Source organism: Xenia sp. Carnegie-2017, unplaced genomic scaffold (assembly GCF_021976095.1).
Source record: "Xenia sp. Carnegie-2017 unplaced genomic scaffold, XeniaSp_v1 HiC_scaffold_140, whole genome shotgun sequence".
NCBI lineage: Eukaryota > Metazoa > Cnidaria > Anthozoa > Malacalcyonacea > Xeniidae > Xenia > Xenia sp. Carnegie-2017.
In genome coordinates, this window is record NW_025813448.1 from 1 (window position 1) to 19,185 (window position 19,185).

General features: G+C 36.8%; 1 protein-coding gene and 1 long non-coding RNA gene across 2 annotated transcripts; both read right to left on the reverse strand.

The window, feature by feature from the left end:
* Positions 1-2,883: 2,883 nt before the first annotated feature.
* LOC124435756 lies at positions 2,884-8,555 on the reverse strand. Its single transcript, XR_006945144.1, has 3 exons — positions 8,504-8,555; positions 7,511-8,186; positions 2,884-3,438 (listed from the first exon to the last, which is right to left on the reverse strand). It is a non-coding gene; the product is annotated as an uncharacterized LOC124435756 (long non-coding RNA).
* Positions 8,556-8,619: 64 nt separating this feature from the next.
* Positions 8,620-12,402, reverse strand: LOC124435754 (phospholipid-transporting ATPase ABCA3-like). Its single transcript, XM_046985713.1, has 4 exons — positions 12,222-12,402; positions 11,629-11,759; positions 9,358-9,545; positions 8,620-8,641 (listed from the first exon to the last, which is right to left on the reverse strand). The coding sequence occupies exons 1-4, from the start codon at positions 12,400-12,402 to the stop codon at positions 8,620-8,622; spliced, it is 522 nt and encodes a 173-aa protein (XP_046841669.1).
* Positions 12,403-19,185: the final 6,783 nt, after the last annotated feature.

Consider the following 19,185-nt stretch of genomic DNA (forward strand, 5'->3'; position numbering starts at 1 on the left):
ACATATCCAAAATCTGGAGGTGGCAAAAAATAATGATAGAAAAATCATCGACAAAGTCCGATGACACGAATGCGCGTAATATGATCTTATATAATTACGTTCAGAATTTCAAGTCATTGCTAAACAAAGGCCTGTAAATAAAAAACTACACGGTAGATTGTTTTAAATATATCCAAAATCTAGAGAGGAACAAAAATTATTAATACACTTCACTTTTACTAAATTGTCTAAAAGTAGTAAACCTCTGTTTGGTTGTTAGTACCAAATTAATTATGCAGTGATGTCACAGTGCTGGCTATTTTGAAAATTTGTTCGAAGTTGCTCATCGCTTTTAATTTTTTCAAAATTTAGTGAATCTAGTGAAGTAAAATGACTTGTTTTTGGAGTAGTCGACCAAATATTGCTTTAATCCTGACCTTTTACGTCACGGTATAATTAGACATGTGCATTATTTATATTGTATTTTTACAAACTTACTAAGATAATTTACTTTACTTTTATTTGTCTTATTAAGAAGTAGGCGGGCAAAAAGTTAATCATATATATTAATGTATATGACTTCAAAATAAATAAAACTTTAAATACTGTTGTCACCCAAATACGCACATGTCGTTTGATTTACAAGTTAGACGCCTTTGTTTATAATAGAACCGACCGCTACCACTTACATATTAAGTGTCACCTAAATTTGTCGATGATTTTTACAAATTGTTTTTGTGCCACCTCCAGATTTTGATATACTGGACAATAAGAATATTCACATTATGGCTAAGTTTGAAAAAAATTCTACGGTGTAGTTTTTCTTTATAAGGCTTTGTTTGTTAAAGAACCGGAATTTTAACTTAAATATGGAAGATTATATTACGCGCATTCTGGCCATCCTGACTTGGTTGATGATTTTTCTATCATTTATTTTTGTGCCACCTCCAGATTTTGGATATGTTATAGACAATAAAAATATCTACATTATGGCCAAGTTTAAAAATTCTACCGTGTAGTTTTTAGCTATAGAGCTGTTTGTCGAATGTGGTGCCAACTTCACAGTTAATTAGAGTACATTCTCAAGGAATATTATTTTCTTTTATTTTGTTACCTCCAGATTTTGAATATGTTATAGACAATAAGAATATATACATTATGGCCAAGTTTAAAAAATTCTACCGTGTAGTTTTTAGCTATAGAGCTGTTTGTCGAATGGTGCCAACTTCACAGTTAATACCAGAGTACATTCTCAAGGAATATTATTTCTTTTATTTTTTTGTGCCACCTCCAGATTTTGGATATGTTATAGACAATAAGAATATCTACAATATGGCAAAGTTTAAAAAAATTCTACCGTGTAGTTTTTTATTTATAAGGCTTTGTTTATTAAAGAACCGGAATTCTTAACTTAAATATGCAAGATTATATTACGCGCATTTGTGTCATCCGATTTTGTCGATGATTTTCTACGATTTATTTTTGTGCCACCTCTAGATTTTGGATATGTTATAGACAATAAGAATATCTACAATATTGCCAAGTTTAAAAAAATTCTACCGTGTAGTTTTTTATTTACAAGCCTTTGTTTAGCAATGACTTGAAATTTCAACCAAATTATATAAGATTATATTACGCGAATTCGTGTCATCTAACTATGTCGATGATTTTCTATTATTTATTTTTTGTGCCACCTCCAGATTTTGATATGTTATAGACAATAAGAATATCTACAATATTGCCAAGTTTAAAAAATTCTACCGTGTAGTTTTTTATTTACAGGCCTTTGTTTTGCAATGACTTGAAATTCTCAACCTAATTATATAAGATTATATTACGCGCATTCGTGTCATCCGACTTTGTTGATAATTTTCTACAACTTATTTTTTTGTGCCACCTCCAGATTTTGATATATATGGCCAAGTTTGAAAAATTCTACGGTGTAGTTTTTCTTTATAAGGCTTTGTTTGTTAAAGAACCGGAATTTAACTTAAATATGCAAGATTATATTACGCGCATTCGTGTCATCTAACTATGTCGATGATTTTCTATAACTTATTTTTTTGTGCCACCTCCAGATTTTGGATATATTTTAGACAATATAATTATCTATATTCTGGCCGTGTAGTTTTTAAATTATAGGCTAATTAAGAGAAATGGAAAGTACACTGTAATATAAATCTTAGTGTTTTCTTCAATTTCTTGACTTTTATACATTTATTGTGATGGTTAAGGACTGTAAAATAGTAATAAACAGTTAAGAATTGTTTTTTACTGTTGTATTTGATGGAAAACGTGTTTTAAAGACGATTTTTCGATTTATCATTTTGAATGATAAATTTTAGTTGAATGTGGTGATGAGTGTTGTGATGGATGTTGTGTTGAATGTTGTGCCCAGTGTGGTGCCAATTTCACGGTAGTACTTTCAATGTCAATGAATCGATACAAATGTAAATAATTCTTCTATTTACTTACAATGCCCAAAAACGCTCACCAGATTGCGTTTGATTGTTGGTAGGGACTAAAAACGAACAAAGTTGCGAATTTGGCTTTCAAACGTGTTCGATGTTATGTATTGTCGTAAGTCATATATAGACTAACAGGAATTCCGTAGCAATATTTTTACATCAGCATCCAGATTTCGTAAAGGTCATAATGGTCACAAGACATCTTAGTCATATGACTGTCACATGTTTGTTATTATTATATTATTATCACTATGACTGTCAAATATTAGTGTTATCACCACAGCGCATGCTCGCCAGTAAAATAAACGAGGAGTGTATTGTTGTTCAATTATGTGTTCAATCATCAAAATTTGACAAATTCAAATTCAAATAACTTTACAGATATAAATAAAGAAAACATGAAAATCAGGTCTTTATACAAACGAAGGAAGTAAACAAAACGAACAAAAGCTTTATTTATTTCAACTTTGATGCTACGTTAGTCAACAAACTCCATAATATTTTCCCTTTTTTTAATGCGGACCTTTGATACGAAAGCGTTGGAAAAACAATAAAAATAAACCAACTCTATCATATATTTTTAATTAACTGTTAAACGTCAAAAGCAATCTAGTAGCATTTCCTGTGCACAATCGAAGGTCCAGATTCGTCGTATTCTTGTTTCGAGATCCACATCTGTTGGAAGGTGGAAAGAGAGGACAAGATGGAGCCACCAATCCAGACAGAGTATTTTCTTTCAGGTGGAGCAATAACCTTGATTTTCATGGTGGGAGGGGAAAGAGCAGTGATTTCCTTTGCATTCTGTCAGCAATAGCAGGATACATGGTGGACCCACCAGAGAGGAAAATGTTAGCGTAGAGATCCTTACGAATATCAACATCGCACTTCATAATGGAATTGTAGCATGTTTCGTGGATACCTGCAGACTCCATACCAAAAAAAGAAGGTTGGAAGAGTGCTTTTTAGTCGTAAATATCGTCAATTTTGCCACCTTTCCAGATGGCGGCTTGCCTCACTCGTTCGTTCATTTGCTGCGGATATAGGCAAGGTACGTATTGTTAGCGTTAGGATTAGGATTTGGATTAGGGATTGGGTATATAGAGGAATATATTCATAGTTGCTGATACAGGCCAGATATGGTTAGCGCTAGGCTTTGGATTTGGATTAGGGATTGGGTGTATACAGGGTTGTATTAATAGCTGTAGATATAGGCCAGTTATGGTTGGAGTAAGTGTTAGGCTTAGAGTTAGGGTTAAGGTTAGGATATAAGGTATAAAGTAATTTTGTACACTTTACCTTAATCATGAAATTTTTTAGACCTATCTTCATAAGATGTGGCTTCCTCCCCTAGCGCATACTTTAATTCTTTTTTGCTACTCGGCATTCGTGCATCATTCAATTTGGTTATAAGACATTGTTATAAGACCTTGCAATTAATTTTGTGGTATTTTCAATGTAAATTAAAATGAAACAAATATGTTTATGCTTAGATTATGTACTTATTTATTGAACTTACGTTTTAAAATGACAATTTACTAACGGCCAACTTCCAAAAATTTTACTTCTCATTTTATTCCCCAGATCAGATGTTGAGATTGTATTTCAGATTTACATTATCAATGGCATTTTATCCCACGCATGTTGAGTGGCTAAAAATTTCATAAGATGTGGCTTCCTTCCCTAGCGCATACTTTAATTCTTTTTTGCTACTCGGCATTCGTGCATCATTCAATTTGGTTAGTGTCATAAGACCTTGCAATTCATTTTGTGGTATTTTTATTGTAAATTAAAATGAAACGAATATGTTTATGCTTAGATTATGTACTTATTTATCGAAATTACGTTTTAAATTGACAATTTTTTAACGGCTAACTTGCAAAAGATTTTGCTTCTCATTTTATTTTCAGATCAGATGTTGAGATTGAATTTTAGATTTATATTATCAATGGCGTTTTATCCCACGCATGATGAGTGGCTAAATATTTTAATTTTTTCGGTAGTATGGCTAGATTTGCAAATTATGTTTGGCTGAATGATTATCTTACAACAACAGTGTTTCCCACTGTTGTTCTATGCTCATCTTTCTTCCCTATCTCATCCCTCTATGCTCATTTTCTTCCCTATCTCATTTTTCTATGCCATCTTTTCTTCCCCATCTCATCCCTCCATGCTCGTCTTCTTTCCTATTTCCTTCCTCCTATGCTCATCTCTTTATCTCATCCCTCTATGATTTTTCCTTATCTCATTCCTATGACGTGCTCTATCTTTCTTCGCTCTGATTCATTTTGTTTCCTCATTCGACCTAGCCGAGTGCCTCTTGATCGCGATTTCTGAAAGCGACGTGCCTGATTCTTGATCCGATGATTCTGACGATCCGATGAGCCGACGCGCCTTGATCTCTCGAGCCGACGCGCCTTGTTCGATCCTTCCGAGCGACGTCTTCCGGATCTGATCCGATCGAGCGATGCCTTTGATCTGAGATTTTTCGAGTTGATCGCGCTCTGATTCGATCGCGTCGACGCGCCTGATCTGATCCTGATGCCTGACGCAAAGCCTGAGTCGACGCGCCTGATCCTCGACGCGCCTGATCTGATCCATGCGTGCTCGATCGATCTTTTCGAGCGACGCGCTCTGATCTTTGATCCTGATCTTCGAGCTGATCTCGATCCGATCGAGCGACAAAACTCGATCTGATCCGATCGATGACGGCGTGCCTGATTTTGAGAATGCGCTTTCCTGATCTTATCGCCTTTGATCTGAGCTGATTGTCGCGCCTGATTCGATCCTCGAGCGCCTGGATCCCATCTTTCTGATGTCGCGCCTTGATCTGATCCTGATCGAGTTGATCGGATCTTTGATCGATTGATCGATTTGTCTGACGCCCTGATTTCGCCTTTGTGATTTGATCTGACGTGCCGATCTGATCCTGAGCCGACTTGCGATCTGATCTGATCGAGACTTTGAGCGCTCGATCTGATTTTGAAATCGATCTCGATTCGACGCGCCCCTCTTTTCTGAAATATCTCGCCTCGACGCGCCTGAGATCTGACGCGCCTGATTCCTGATGACGCGCCCTGACCCGATCTCTGATGCGCTTCGATCTGATTCGAGAGCCGACGTGCGCCCGATCTGATCCTTTTTTCGCCTTGATTCGCGAGAGAGCGCGCCTTTGATCTTTGATCCTGAGCCGACGCTCTGATCGATTCTTCTTTCGCTGATGCTCTCCCTTTATCCCTCTATGCTTTATCTTCTATCTCGATCCTTTCTAGCTGTTCTTTTCTTGCATATACTCACTTTTTCCTGATAAGCTTACCCCTTGACCTTTTTCTCTTTCTAAATCTTTTCTTTTACCTCTGCCAAGACCTTTTTCTAACATCTGATCAAATTTCCTTTAGGATAATGGAAAGACAGATGGTTTTGTGTAGATGGTCGTCGAGTTATGTACTTGGAGCAAGCAACGGTAATTATATCCTAATGTCTGTGTCATAAGACAGGAAATTGATGATATAAAAGATTCACTTCAATTCGTATTGTTGTGACGCTACTTTGTGCTCAAATTTAATAATCTTTCTGTGCACATATTTTTATAAAATCAAGACGTACACAACCCACTGTATTTAAATAGTTTGTAATATATTTAATAATCAGCGGCGTGGGTCTTGTATGATTGTGATCACGTGGTTAATGACGACTTGTTGTCATTTTAAATTTTGTTACTTACCTTTTGATGCGTTGCTGGTTTCTAGGACGCGTTCCCGAAAGGCAAATTTGTATTAGGCACGAAAGGCTATGACGTCACCTCGGGTTTTAACGAATACGAGGCCCCCGCTCGGCTACGGCTTTTCAATTCACACACCAGATCAAGTTTACGAATTCAGTGTTGGCACGGAGGACGAAAGGGACGAGTGGGTTAAAGATTTGAAGAAAATAGTATCAACGTCAATGACGGAAGAAGATAGAAAAGGTTTGTAAGAATATCTTTCACTTGTGAATTTCAGACATGCTTAATCAGATTGTAATTTGTTAAAAGCCTACTAAGTTAATGTAAATTGTACCATCACCATCTTGACATGGAAAACTGCATATTGATTTTCTTGACCCTATTACGTCATTAACAATAACAAAGACATTGGTGTAGTCCGTGTGGCATATTTATTTGCATGCCGTGAATGGTCAATTAACGCCTCGGGCGTTTAATAAATTCTAACAGTTGTAGTGAGGAGATAATTTCAAGCAAGTTAAAGGTGAAACTCCCGCGTGTTTCACGATAAGTTCACGCGTTATTCTCATTATATTCACACTTATTTCATGATAACTGACTAAATATATATCGAGGCAGTTATTGCTTGAGGTTTTGCCAACTGGACAATCGCATAACCGTGTTTTAATAATCTCTTTCCAGCAATTACGTTGAGCGAAGATTTAGAAAGAAAAAAATCTCAACAAAGTTCGTTATCCAGAATAAGTCAAAAATTTTCATAACATATAAATTATATTAATCTTTATATTAATTTTATATATATATATTGTGCATACAGTAGCGACAATAGTTCATGTTGCAAAATCTATTAAATTATTGTATTGTCGTATAGGAAATGAGCCGTGTGAACAAATTTTATATTTATAACCGCAGAAATTTATTCACTTTTCATTGATAAAGCATACAATCGTTGATTTGTAAACATTTTCGCTCATGTAACAAGGCATGTTAATGTTTTATAAAATATTTTATGAAATATAACAGTTTTACAATTGAAGAATCGCAGTGTGTTTTTGAATGCCACCTAGTTCGCTCTGGAATATGTCACGTGAGAGCCTGGCATGGTTCTTGACATTATTTGATAACGTCATACTCAATGATTTAGAACCCATTCCCAAGATGTGAACGTGACATCCTGAGACAAGGACGCCATCTTGAATGGTGGCAAAAAAAACCAACTCTCAATCAAAATAAGCTGAAATTTTAAAAAATTTTAAAAACCAAACCTATACTATCAATTCTGCAACTGCGTTTCAATGCAAAAAATGCATATTTTACTCGTAAATATCGTCAATTTTGCCACCTTTCAAGATGGCGGCTTGCCAAACTCGTAACTATAAATTTCGGCGGAGTCAGGTATCTAGTAGACTGGGTTCTAGGTCATGGCATCGTGCTTACTTCATTCGGGTAGTTCTTTTTGGTGTATGCAACATTTAGTGGCGTACACAAGGCGCGATAGAAAAATTTAAATCGACCAAACAATCATTAACACGATAAAAAAGATTTAGTTATAATTCAAAATAAATGGTCACACTGCCCATGTACGACAATATTAATCGACCATCTAATCGTCGTAGCCTCCCAGTGAGAGAGCAAAATTTAAAAATATCTCATCCAGTGTGGTTTGCTTTATAGAATAATTACCGATAACAGAACGGCTGTGCGCATCTTCTAAGATCGCAAACAGGGAAGACCAAGCGCATTTTGAATTGCCCATGTGGTAATTCAACAAGCCATTGTGCTCGTCTCGAAGTACACTACTGGGAACGTCTCTGCCACGAATTCTTTTACCAAGGTCGAGTCATTACTAGGCGTGTCACTTGGAGGGTTTACCAACAAAGTGAATCCTTGAAAGAATTTGTTCTTCAGGTGTTGCGGGCTACCGAGAAAGCGCAATTTGCCATTTTCCATGATTGCCAACCGAGTACACAACGCCTCGCATTCTTCCATACTATGTGACGTAATCATCAGGCATCGACCTAAGGAAGAGAGGAGGGAACAAATGATTACCAATCACAAGGCATCGACCTAAGGGGAGAGAGGAGGAACAAAATACCAATCAGAAGGCATCGACCTAGGGGAGAGGGAGGGACAAAATGGTTACCAATCATCAGGCATCGACCTGTGAGGGTGGGTACAAAATGATTACCAATCATCAGGCATCGACCAGAGGGAAAGATTATTATTTTAATAATAACCAAATGGCGCTCATATTAGGCGGGTATGAACTGCATGTAATTGCATTCTTCAACACATCTTCCCCGGAAGGAAACCCGCTTCATCACCAGTTTCATACCTTCGGCTCTGACTCTACATAAAGTGTTCCACAACAGTCGTCTTGGAACAGGATCCATTCCAGTTGTTGGTCGTCGAGAAAACTATAAGTGAATCGCCAATCAAAGCTATTGCTACTTAGTTTCGTTTGTTTCCACCACTGTAAAAAGAAAAGGTAATCTTTGTATTCGTGATCTAATGAGCCTGGGATTGCTATAAAAAGATGGTAGATTTTTGACGCGTCAATTGCATAATTTCCACGTTAAATCACTCCTGATGAAGACACTAAACTGGAGAATGTATGGATTAAAGTTTTAACATCAGATCACTCCTGCTGAAGACACTAAACTGGAAAATGTAAGGATTAAAGTTTCAACATCAGATCACTCCAGATAAAGACACTAAATTGGAGTATGTAAGGATTAAAGTTTCAACATCAGATCAGTTTTGATAAAGACACTAGACTGGAGTATATAACGACTACAGTTTCAACATCAGATCAATCCTGATGAAGAGATTAGACTGGATTATATAAGAACTAAAGTTTCAACATCAGATCACTACTGATGAAGATATTAGACTGGAGTATATAAGAACTGAAGTTTCAACATCAGATCACTCCAGATAAAGACACAAGACTGGAGTAAGAACGCAAGTTTCAACATCAGATCACTCCAGATAAAGACACAAGACTGGAGTATATAGGACTAAAGTTGCACAGCAGATCACTCTTCATGAAGAAACTACACAGGAGTATATAAATACTCAGGTTTCAACGTCAAATAAACCAAAATGAATATATAAATAGCAAAAGCTAGGTGAGCATTTATAGTACAGCATTCTATTTGAAAGTAGACGACGTTTCTTCTATTATACCTGTATGTTTTAGTTAACATATCTGCGTGTTCTGTTAGCAACACTGATCTCATTAAATCTTCGATCAATGGATTGATCTCATGACTGGGGACTCCACGAAGTGCAGCATACATTTGCAACATCTCCCGTCCCGTCAATAAATCGATCAAAGCATCAAATTGTGGACAATAGCCTGTTCGTTTACGAACCTCGGTAAACAACATAATTTACACTTAAAATTATAATTTTCATTTACAAAATAACATGTGCAATGCGTGCTCTGATTGGTCGATGCTCGCGTTTGCATCAGGTTATCTAAACATATTGACAAATGAAAATAACGCGTACAAAGGCAATTTTCCCGACTGAAGTATTTGTTGTTGACACAATGATTAAATGTAGGAAGGTTTCGGGGGGGAGGGTCATAATCATATATACATATATCAATACTCCCCCCCCCAATTATCGATGGTTGACCACATTCGGTACTAAATATACAGCACCAAGTTGCGCAGCCAAATGATAATGTTTGTTTTCTATGGTGTGGCTACAGAATAACGAGCATAAAGAAGGTCCTTTCTCTACGCAGTTAAAACTAGCCAACGTTTTTGTTTTACTTGTTTCAGGAGTAATTGATTTGCAACTAAGGCGTAACGGCAATTGAAATAAATTTCATGCTTGAAATTTGCAACGAACAGTAGCCGCAATTCGCATGTATTATTGTCTTCTCTTGCGTTCACAGGTCTTTGGAGATCAGTTACTGCTGAATTATGCAAAGTCTGAACGTCGGCTGATTTCAAAGACGAGCAGTTTTTTCGAAACATCCTGTTGAGCCACTACACTGTGGTAATAATACAGGTGGCACAAAAAATGTCAATGAAGTTATCTTCGATGTATTCGTCATACTGTGCTGACGCTGTGTTTCGCTAAAGAATGTGGTTTCGTTGGAGGGAGAAGAACCAAAATGGCGGACAATACAACGGACCATTGAAACGTTTATATTTTACAAGTAATATATTTGACCAATTACCTACAAAGTGGCCGACAACAAGCAACAACTGAAAAGGGAGTTCATTTATAAACAAGTAAGAAATTATTTGTTATGTATGTAAGGGTTAGTTGTTCGATCTTTGAACGTCAAATGTAATTCGCTTGGCTTTATTTATGGCTGGTTACAACTTGTTTTGCGTCGTAATATTATTGAACAATTACATGCGAAGCTCCATTTCGTAAATGAGGAACACTAAACATTGCAACAGAAATATTACAGACATTGCAACGTCAACACTAAATATTGCAAGAGAAATTTACCACTACAAATAACATCGGCGCAGTCAAAATATTTGCTTGTTCCTAACATGCATTTACGTCATGACAGCGCCAAGTTGGGTGATTTCAACGAAGATTTTCTTCATTTTACAATGTAGATGTCATGCAAAATGGCAAAATTGTGTTGTTGTTCACTCACAGGGGAGTAGTGACATACCACAGTATGTCTTTGTATGCACCATTTCAATGGTATACACAGTGTTGAAAAATCTGCAAACCTGTAATTTGCATAACAGCCTCCTCAATGGCTGCAGGCATACCATTGCGTGTTCAACTTTTTTCGTAATGACGTAAAGAGAACTAGTTCGAGACTAGTACGATGGCTAAACTAACGAAACTAACTACGAATATTATTTAATTTACATCCTAAATTCCAAGCATGAAATTCCTCTAAATGGCGTTTATGTCTCCTTAAGGATGAACTACTGCTTTAAAATCTTGATGTCGGATTAGCCTAGTAGCCTGGCGCTTTGAATTATTTGATGATTAATAAATTGAATGTCACGTGGCGTGTGCCGCCCGTTAGCGTGGCTGTTACAAGCGTTACAAGCCGCGATTTTCTCATTTTTTATTCGCGCATGTCGTCCCGCGCTGCACTTTTCGCACAAATGATTCAGAGCATCAAAGCGCCTCGGTACGAGGTTAGCATTTTTACAGTTCGCGGACAGATAATTGAAATAAATATATAACGGAACGTAAAGTACCCATTCAGTTGTAAATTTGGTTCAATGGTCTTTACATGATTCTTCAATTTGCTAAAAGGGAAAGGTCAAACAGATCATATACAGTAGTGTAACCAACTCGACTTTTTACTTCCGCTTTCCTAATATTTTTGTATTTACTGATAGTTAGAAAAAGAGATTTCTAAAGACATGAATAATGGTAATCTTTAAAAATTTACATAGCGGAAGTAAATCTACAGGCTGGCTACGCTACTGATCATATACAACAATAGAAACATACCCGACTTAAATTAGTCTGAATATCCCACGAGTCAAGGACGGCGGTACCCGAAGTTGGAATCACATCGCCTGTTAACATTTCAAACATTGTAGTTTTTCCCGCGCCATTGACTCCCAGTAGGAAGCATTCACCTAAAGGTATTAACAAGCTGATGTGATCCACTGCAGCAAATCTTCGACGACCTTTTTTGGGAAAAAATAAGGTGTTAATAAAGAAGAAGCTTTGTTCTTTTATATATTTTCACTGAATAGAAGTTTCAAAACGACAGTGAACTTTCTAAAAAAGTCTTCATTAAAATCTCGTTTCATTCTACAGACAATGAGAGTATTGTATATTTTCAAGACAATCTTGTTTCATTCTCCAGATTAAGAAAGTACAACGGTTGGAGAGAGTTTTTTTACAGACAACATGTCACTTCGAAGAGAACTCTGCCCATCTGAACAAACACATCAGTAATATACATTTAATAATTTACTGATGCAAATTACGTAAATATACATTATAATTTAAGTTCTCAATATACATGATTTCGGCTGATAAAAGAATGATATTTTTCAACACATCTACAAACACAGCAAGTCGAAATTCTCTACCTTGAACTTTAAATATTTTCGTAAGATCCTTCACTACAAGCACGTCTTCGTTCACTTCGTCGTTGAATACTCGTCGTTTTCCGCCATCACGTCCGGAGTCTTCCGTTTTATCGAACTCCTGACGAGTGTGGCAAGTTAAACAACTGCCAGTTCGATAAGAAGAAGAATACATTAAAATCATTATTTCATTATAATTAAATGCCTGTTTTCAGGATTGCTCTGAATTTATTCTGAAGGGATTGAATTTAATCCCCTGAAGATGTTAAATCACGAAACAGGGCTTGTCGGATGAAATTGTAGTTTTGTGTGTTTTCTTCTTATCAATATATATATATATATATATATATAAAATGGACAATTTTTGCTGTCGCTACTGGAGTTTCACGCCGTAGGGCGATCAGGCAACTGACAGATTATATATTATTTGCTGACTATATACATCGACTAAAAGGTGTTGTTACATGACGGCATGCACTAAACATATCGGAACGTTTATTTTAAAATGTTCTTTTTATGTCCTTTTCAGGATAAGTAGCCTTTCTTCAAGGCAAAGACGGTTCTTTGGTTTTGTTCGGTGGTGGAGTTGTTTGATGAAGTCCCATTTAATGTTGTAGTTACGTTGTTTTCTTTCAGTGTCCACGTATTTAGAAAGTTCTGTCTCGTTCCGGTATTTAATGTTCGTAATTGATTTAATGTGGTTTCGATATCGTGTCTTAAAAGCGCATGCAGTAACACCTATGTAAGTTTTGTTTCGTTGTTGTTAGTCGTTGTCACGTCGGCTTTGTAAATCACGCTGGTTTCAGGCAATTGCCATTTGTCGGGCATAGATGTTTTGTCTGCAGTTACATTTCTTTGTGGGTTGTTCTGTTCTGGTTGTGTCCCTAAGTCTTTTAAAATAGTCTTGTTGTGTCTGGTTATGAGTTTTTCATGTTTTCGCTGCAGCTGTAGCTTGCATTGTGTGTCGGTTGAATATCTGGAGAGTATAGTATTTGGTGGGAAATGTTTGTCGATAAGTTGTAGGAAGTCATGGGCGATGTGAGTTTTTACGTTTTTGCTGTATGGTGGGTTAAACCAAGTGACGTTACGTTTCTGTTGTACGTGGTGTTTACATTGATGTTTGATGGATTAAAGGTGAGTTGGGTGGTGAAGCGTTTGTTTAGAGCTTGGTTGTAAATTGCGCGGCATTTTCGAAGGTGTCTTTGCCAGATGAGTGTGTTAATTCGGTTGTTGATGGATGTGGTAGTTGGCGTAATATTGATGGTGGGTGGTTGGACGATCTGTGAAATGAGGCTCGTCGTTGGGTTTCTATATGGTTTGTAGGTGTCGTTGCTAAGGTCAAATGTTACGTCAAGGAAGTTTGTGTGTTCATGGTTTGTCATCGCTGTGATTTTAGTCCGCTCGTCAAATAGGTGTGAGAGGGTTTTTCTTCTTTGTCGCAAAGTCTTCCAGATTTCGTATTTATGACTGCAAGGCCATCGTCACGGTATAAGCCGACGTTGTTTCCGTACCGTTGCTGTAGTTGGTCGAGTAAGAATAGCCCTACAAGCTCGCAAACTTCCGCTCCATCATAGCTGCCTATGGTTACATCAAACGTGTTGGTGAAGTTGCGTTTGGACCATGATTTGTTTTGGTGGAAAAGAAGTGATTTTCTTTGCGTGTTTTATAATGGTGTGGTCTTTTCTGTGATTGGTGTGTATTGTTTTGCCCACTAGGCATTTGTCCAGCATTTGTCCAAAACAAATCATGGTCCAAACGCAACGCTACCAACACGTTTGATGTAACCATGGGCAGCTATGATGGAGCGGAAGTTTGCGAGCTTGTAGGGCTATTCTTACTCGACCAACTACAGCAACGGTACGGAAACAACGTCGGCTTATACCGTGACGATGGCCTTGCAGTCATAAATACGAAATCTGGAAGACTCTGCGACAAAGAAAGAAAACCCTCTCACACCTATTTGACGAGCTTGACTAAAAATCACAGCGATGACAAACCATGAACGCACAAACTTCCTTGACGTAACATTTGACCTTAGCAACGACACCTACAAACCATTTAGAAAACCCAACGACGAGCCCTCTACATTCACAGATCGTCCAACCACCCACCATCAGTATTACGCCAACTACCCACATCCATCAACAACCGAATTAACACACTCTCATCTGGCAAAGACACCTTCGAAAATGCCGCACCAATTTACAACCAAGCTCTTAAACAAAGCAACTTCACCACCCAACTCACCTTTTAATCCATCAAACATCAATGTAAACACCACGTACAACAGAAAACGTAACGTCACTTGGTTTAACCCACCATACAGCAAAACGTAAAACTCACATCGCCCATGACTTCCTACAACTTATCGACAAACATTTCCCACCAAATACTATACTCTCCAAGATATTCAACCGACACACAATACGCGTAAGCTACAGCTGCGGCGAAAACATGAAAACTTTCATAACCAGACACAACAAGACTATTTTAAAAGACTTAACCCAGACACAACCCAGAACAAGAACAACCCACCAAAGAAATGTAACTGCAGACAGAAACATCTATGCCCGACAAATGGCAATTGCCTGAAACCCAACGTGATTTACAAAGCCGACGTGACAACGACTGACAACAACGAAACAAAACTTACATAGGTGTTACTGCATGCGCTTTTAAGACACGATATCGAAACCACATTAAATCAATTACGAACATTAAATACCGGAACGAGACAGAACTTTCTAAATACACGTGGACACTGAAAGAAAACAAACACACAACATTAAATGGGACTTCATCAAACAACTTCACTCCCCGAACAAAAACCAAAGAACCTGCTGTCTTTGCCTTGAAGAAAGGCTACTTATCCTGAAAGGACGTAAAAAGAACATTTTAAATAAACGTTCCGATATGTTTAGTGCATGCCGTCATGTAACTTAACACCTTTAGTCGATGTTTATAGTCAGCAAATAATATATAATCTGTCAGTTGCCTGAAGATCGCCCTACGGCGTGAAACTCCGAGTAGCGACAGCAAACAATTGTCCATTTTATTTTAGTTCATTTTATCTTACGCTCTTCTAATATATCGAATATTGAGCGCTCTTTTATCCAGGAATATTATCCGTAATAATATATATATATATATATATATATATATATATATATATATATATATATATATATATATACAAAGTGTATAATATCGTATATATATATATATATATACAAAGTGTATAACAATGTATATATATATATATATATATATTTGAAAATTGGTAACCCAGGCATATTATTATAATAAGGATTTTCTGGATTTTTATTTTGAAATTTTTATTAAGCTTTCAACTCGGTGCTTCGAGCCTTCGTCAGAATGTAAGAATGGGTAGATAAAAAGCGCGCGCGGACGGACGCGGACGACGGACGCGGACGGCGGACGCAGACGACGGACGCGGAGGCGGACGCAGATGTAAGACGAACGTCTGTTTGTTGTGTGCGGGAATTGCAAATGATTTATTGGTGAGTTTGACAGTAATTTAAAAGAGCTTTATCTTTCAGGATATATTTTTGACCTCATTATTTAAAGCAATTAAACATGCATATTTCAATTTCAGTCAGTCATATAGAGTGTGACGCAATGAAACCTTATTGTATTTTTTTCGTGCTTTGGTTGGCATTTCATTCTATGTTTGCCCTACGTGGGTGAGCCTTGCTTTTCCAATTTTAAAAAAGTCAATCTTATATGACTCAAATCATACGATAAAAGAAAATAAGTATTAATTGAAACCATAAGTAGCAAAAGCTGCATGCACTTATGCAAAGAATGTCCTACAGGTAATTTCCTTTAAAATAAGATAAGAATATTTGTTGAGGTCCCACTTCTCTGCTGCTCCACATTTCTTTAACACAATTCGTTTTAACTTTAAGTCACTGAGGTAACTATGTGATAGAAATAATTACTCGCATCCTTAGATACGAACGGTAGTTATATTAAAAAACATGAGACAATCCTTCTTTTAGATGAATCACTAGCGTTATAGTTTCTCACGCATTGCAAAAAGAAAGATCAAGCAAAAAACAAAGAATTGTATATAGCTCTAGAAATATTAAAGGAAAACTAACCTAGCGACGATATTTCATTGCTATGACTGAAAGAATGCAGTGAAACAGAATTTTAAATTTGACTCTGTTATACGGAAATTACGACGGAAAATATCATAACGCTTTTGAATGCGTTTGGCTATTCATCAAAAGTTGTCATATAGCTACAGCAACATGACTATAAATGACGCACTGACTAACTTGCAACGGCTTCAAACCTCAGCTTTCAAAAGGACGTCAAGTTGAAAACAGCAATATACGTGCTGCTTGCCAAATGACAAGTTGACGGAAATCATTTCAGTGCAATAAATATGAACAGGCTCACCCAAGTAAGGCAAACATGAGTGAAATGCCATTGACAAAACACGAAAAAAATACAATGAGGTTTCATTGCGTTACACTCTATATGACTGACTGAAATTGAAATATGCATGTTTAATTGCTTTAAATAATGAGATCAAAAATATATCTTGAAAGATAGCTCGTTTAAATTACTGTCAAACTCCCTACAATAAATCATTTGCAATTCCCGACCACAACAAACAGACGTTCGTCTTACATCTGCGTCCGCCGTCCGCGTCCGTCGTCTGCGTCCGTCGTCCGCGCCCGCTTTTATCTACACCCTGTAAGAATATATTATTTACAAAGATTTTGTAGGCTGGAGCGTCTGATTGGTTGGTTAGTAGTTGAGTTGACATTATTGGATGGTATAAGATGCGTTGTCATGGTTTCTGGGTATAAATTGCGTTAATGAAATTCGAGTGTTTTATTTTAGTCGTTGTGTGATTAGTTTGTTGTTTTGGTTTTGTCTTTGTGTGAATAGATGATGGGGATGTCAATATGTCTGTTTACGTTGTTGTCCCTGTACCATGCCTCTTTGAATTCTCGTGCGTGTTTTATCTGTGCGCGTCCAAGAAGCTGTGTTCTTGTCCAGTCAAATGTGTGGTTGGTATCGTATGTATGTTCTGCTGGTAGTGATTTTGGTCGCATCGTTTGATGGCATTCTTGTGTTCAGTGAGTCTTGTTTCAATTTTCTTGATGTTTGTCCTATGTACTGTTTGGGGCAATCTTTACATGGTATCATGTAGATCGCGTTGGTTGTGTCAAATGTGGTTGTTCGGTCTTATGTTTAGTGAAGTATGACTTCAGTTTGTGTGTTGGTTTATGTGCAATGTTTATTTTGAATGGTCGGAGTAGTCTTGATGTCATTTCTGATGTTCCGTTTTATATATGGTAATGTAACTATTTTTACTGGTTCGTCTGTATCTTCGTTAGGTTTTTCAGCTTGTGGTTTGTTGTGTATTTTGTTTAATACTTTGTTGATAAAGTTTCGTGGGTAATTGTTTATGAATGTAGAGTATAAGTAGCGTTCATTCTTCTTGGCTTTTCTGTATTGCAGTGAGTTATATAAATATATTTTGAGCGCTGTCGATTGTGTAGAGAGTCTCAAAGAGACGTTCACTGCTTTCGCTTGAACAATGTATAATCGTACATCCTGTGTCCCAAGTGCAGGGAAATACCGATTTACTATGGTGATAGCTGGGAGGGCACATTGTTATACATTTTATATATATAATATATTATTCCGTACATCCTGTGTCCCAAGTTAAGGAGTCACCATTGTTTGATAGCAGCAATGTTAATGTTGCTGTGTATATTATAACTATGCAAGTGATTCTACATAACAGAATGTACTGTTAATATATCAATCAATACATTATATAAATTTCAATAAATTTGAGAGACAAAACAATACCTGATAACATAAAAACACGCTGATTGGTTGAATGCTCAAAAACAATTTTTTCTGATTGTGTGGTTTTGCTGGAAATTTAACAGTGAATGATGTTTTATTAAACGAAATTCATTAAGAATATACAAAACATATTTACTGTCCCTATAGCGTTGTTGTGAAAGTTTGGGAAAAGCTCGAAAGCAAAAATAACATACTCATCTAAATCATTTGATTTGCCCGTAGTTCCGGCAAGGATGATTTGTCACTGTGATTAATTTGTTTTATTCCCGGAACTATTTTTTCTAAATGGCGTTGTCCACTGCACTCAGTGCCACCGCTATCGCATGATAAGCTTGATCGTTGAACCAAGCCTTGGCTATTGCTAAATAAGAACACACATAAATTACCTTAAATTAGCGAAGATTCTTTGCTGATCTACCTCATATTTATGTTTTCTATTGATCTATAGCTCGTTTCTTCATCTACAGATCCTTCCTTCATCTACAGATCCTTCTTTGATTAACCAATCCTTCCTTCATCTACAGATCCTTTATCTACAGATCCTTCCTTCATCTACAGATCCTTCCTTCACCTACAGATCCTTCCTTCATCTACAGATCCTTCCTTTATCTACAGATCCTTTCATCTACAGATCCTTTATTCAGATCCTTTACTCAGATCCTTCTTTGATATACAGATCCTGCTTCATCTACAGATCCTCCTTCATTTTACAGATCCTTCCTTTATCTACAGATCTTTTATCTACAGATCCTTCCTTGATCTACAGATCCTTCCTTGATCACAGATGCTTCTTCATCTACAGATACTCTCCTAATACACAACCTTTCTTAATCTAAAACATTCTCGTCGATCTACAGATAGTTCTCTTCATCTACAGATCCTTCTTTTCATCTACAGATCCTTCCTTTATCTACAGATCCTTCTTTTGATCAACAGATCCTTTCCTTGATCACAGATCCTTCCTTCCACATCTACAGATCCTTCCTTGATCTTCCTATCCTTCTATGATCTACAGCTCCTTCACGATGTACTGATCCTTCTTTTGATTAAAAAATCCTTCTTGATCACAGAGATTCTTCTCAAGTCGATCTACAATAAATCTTTCCTT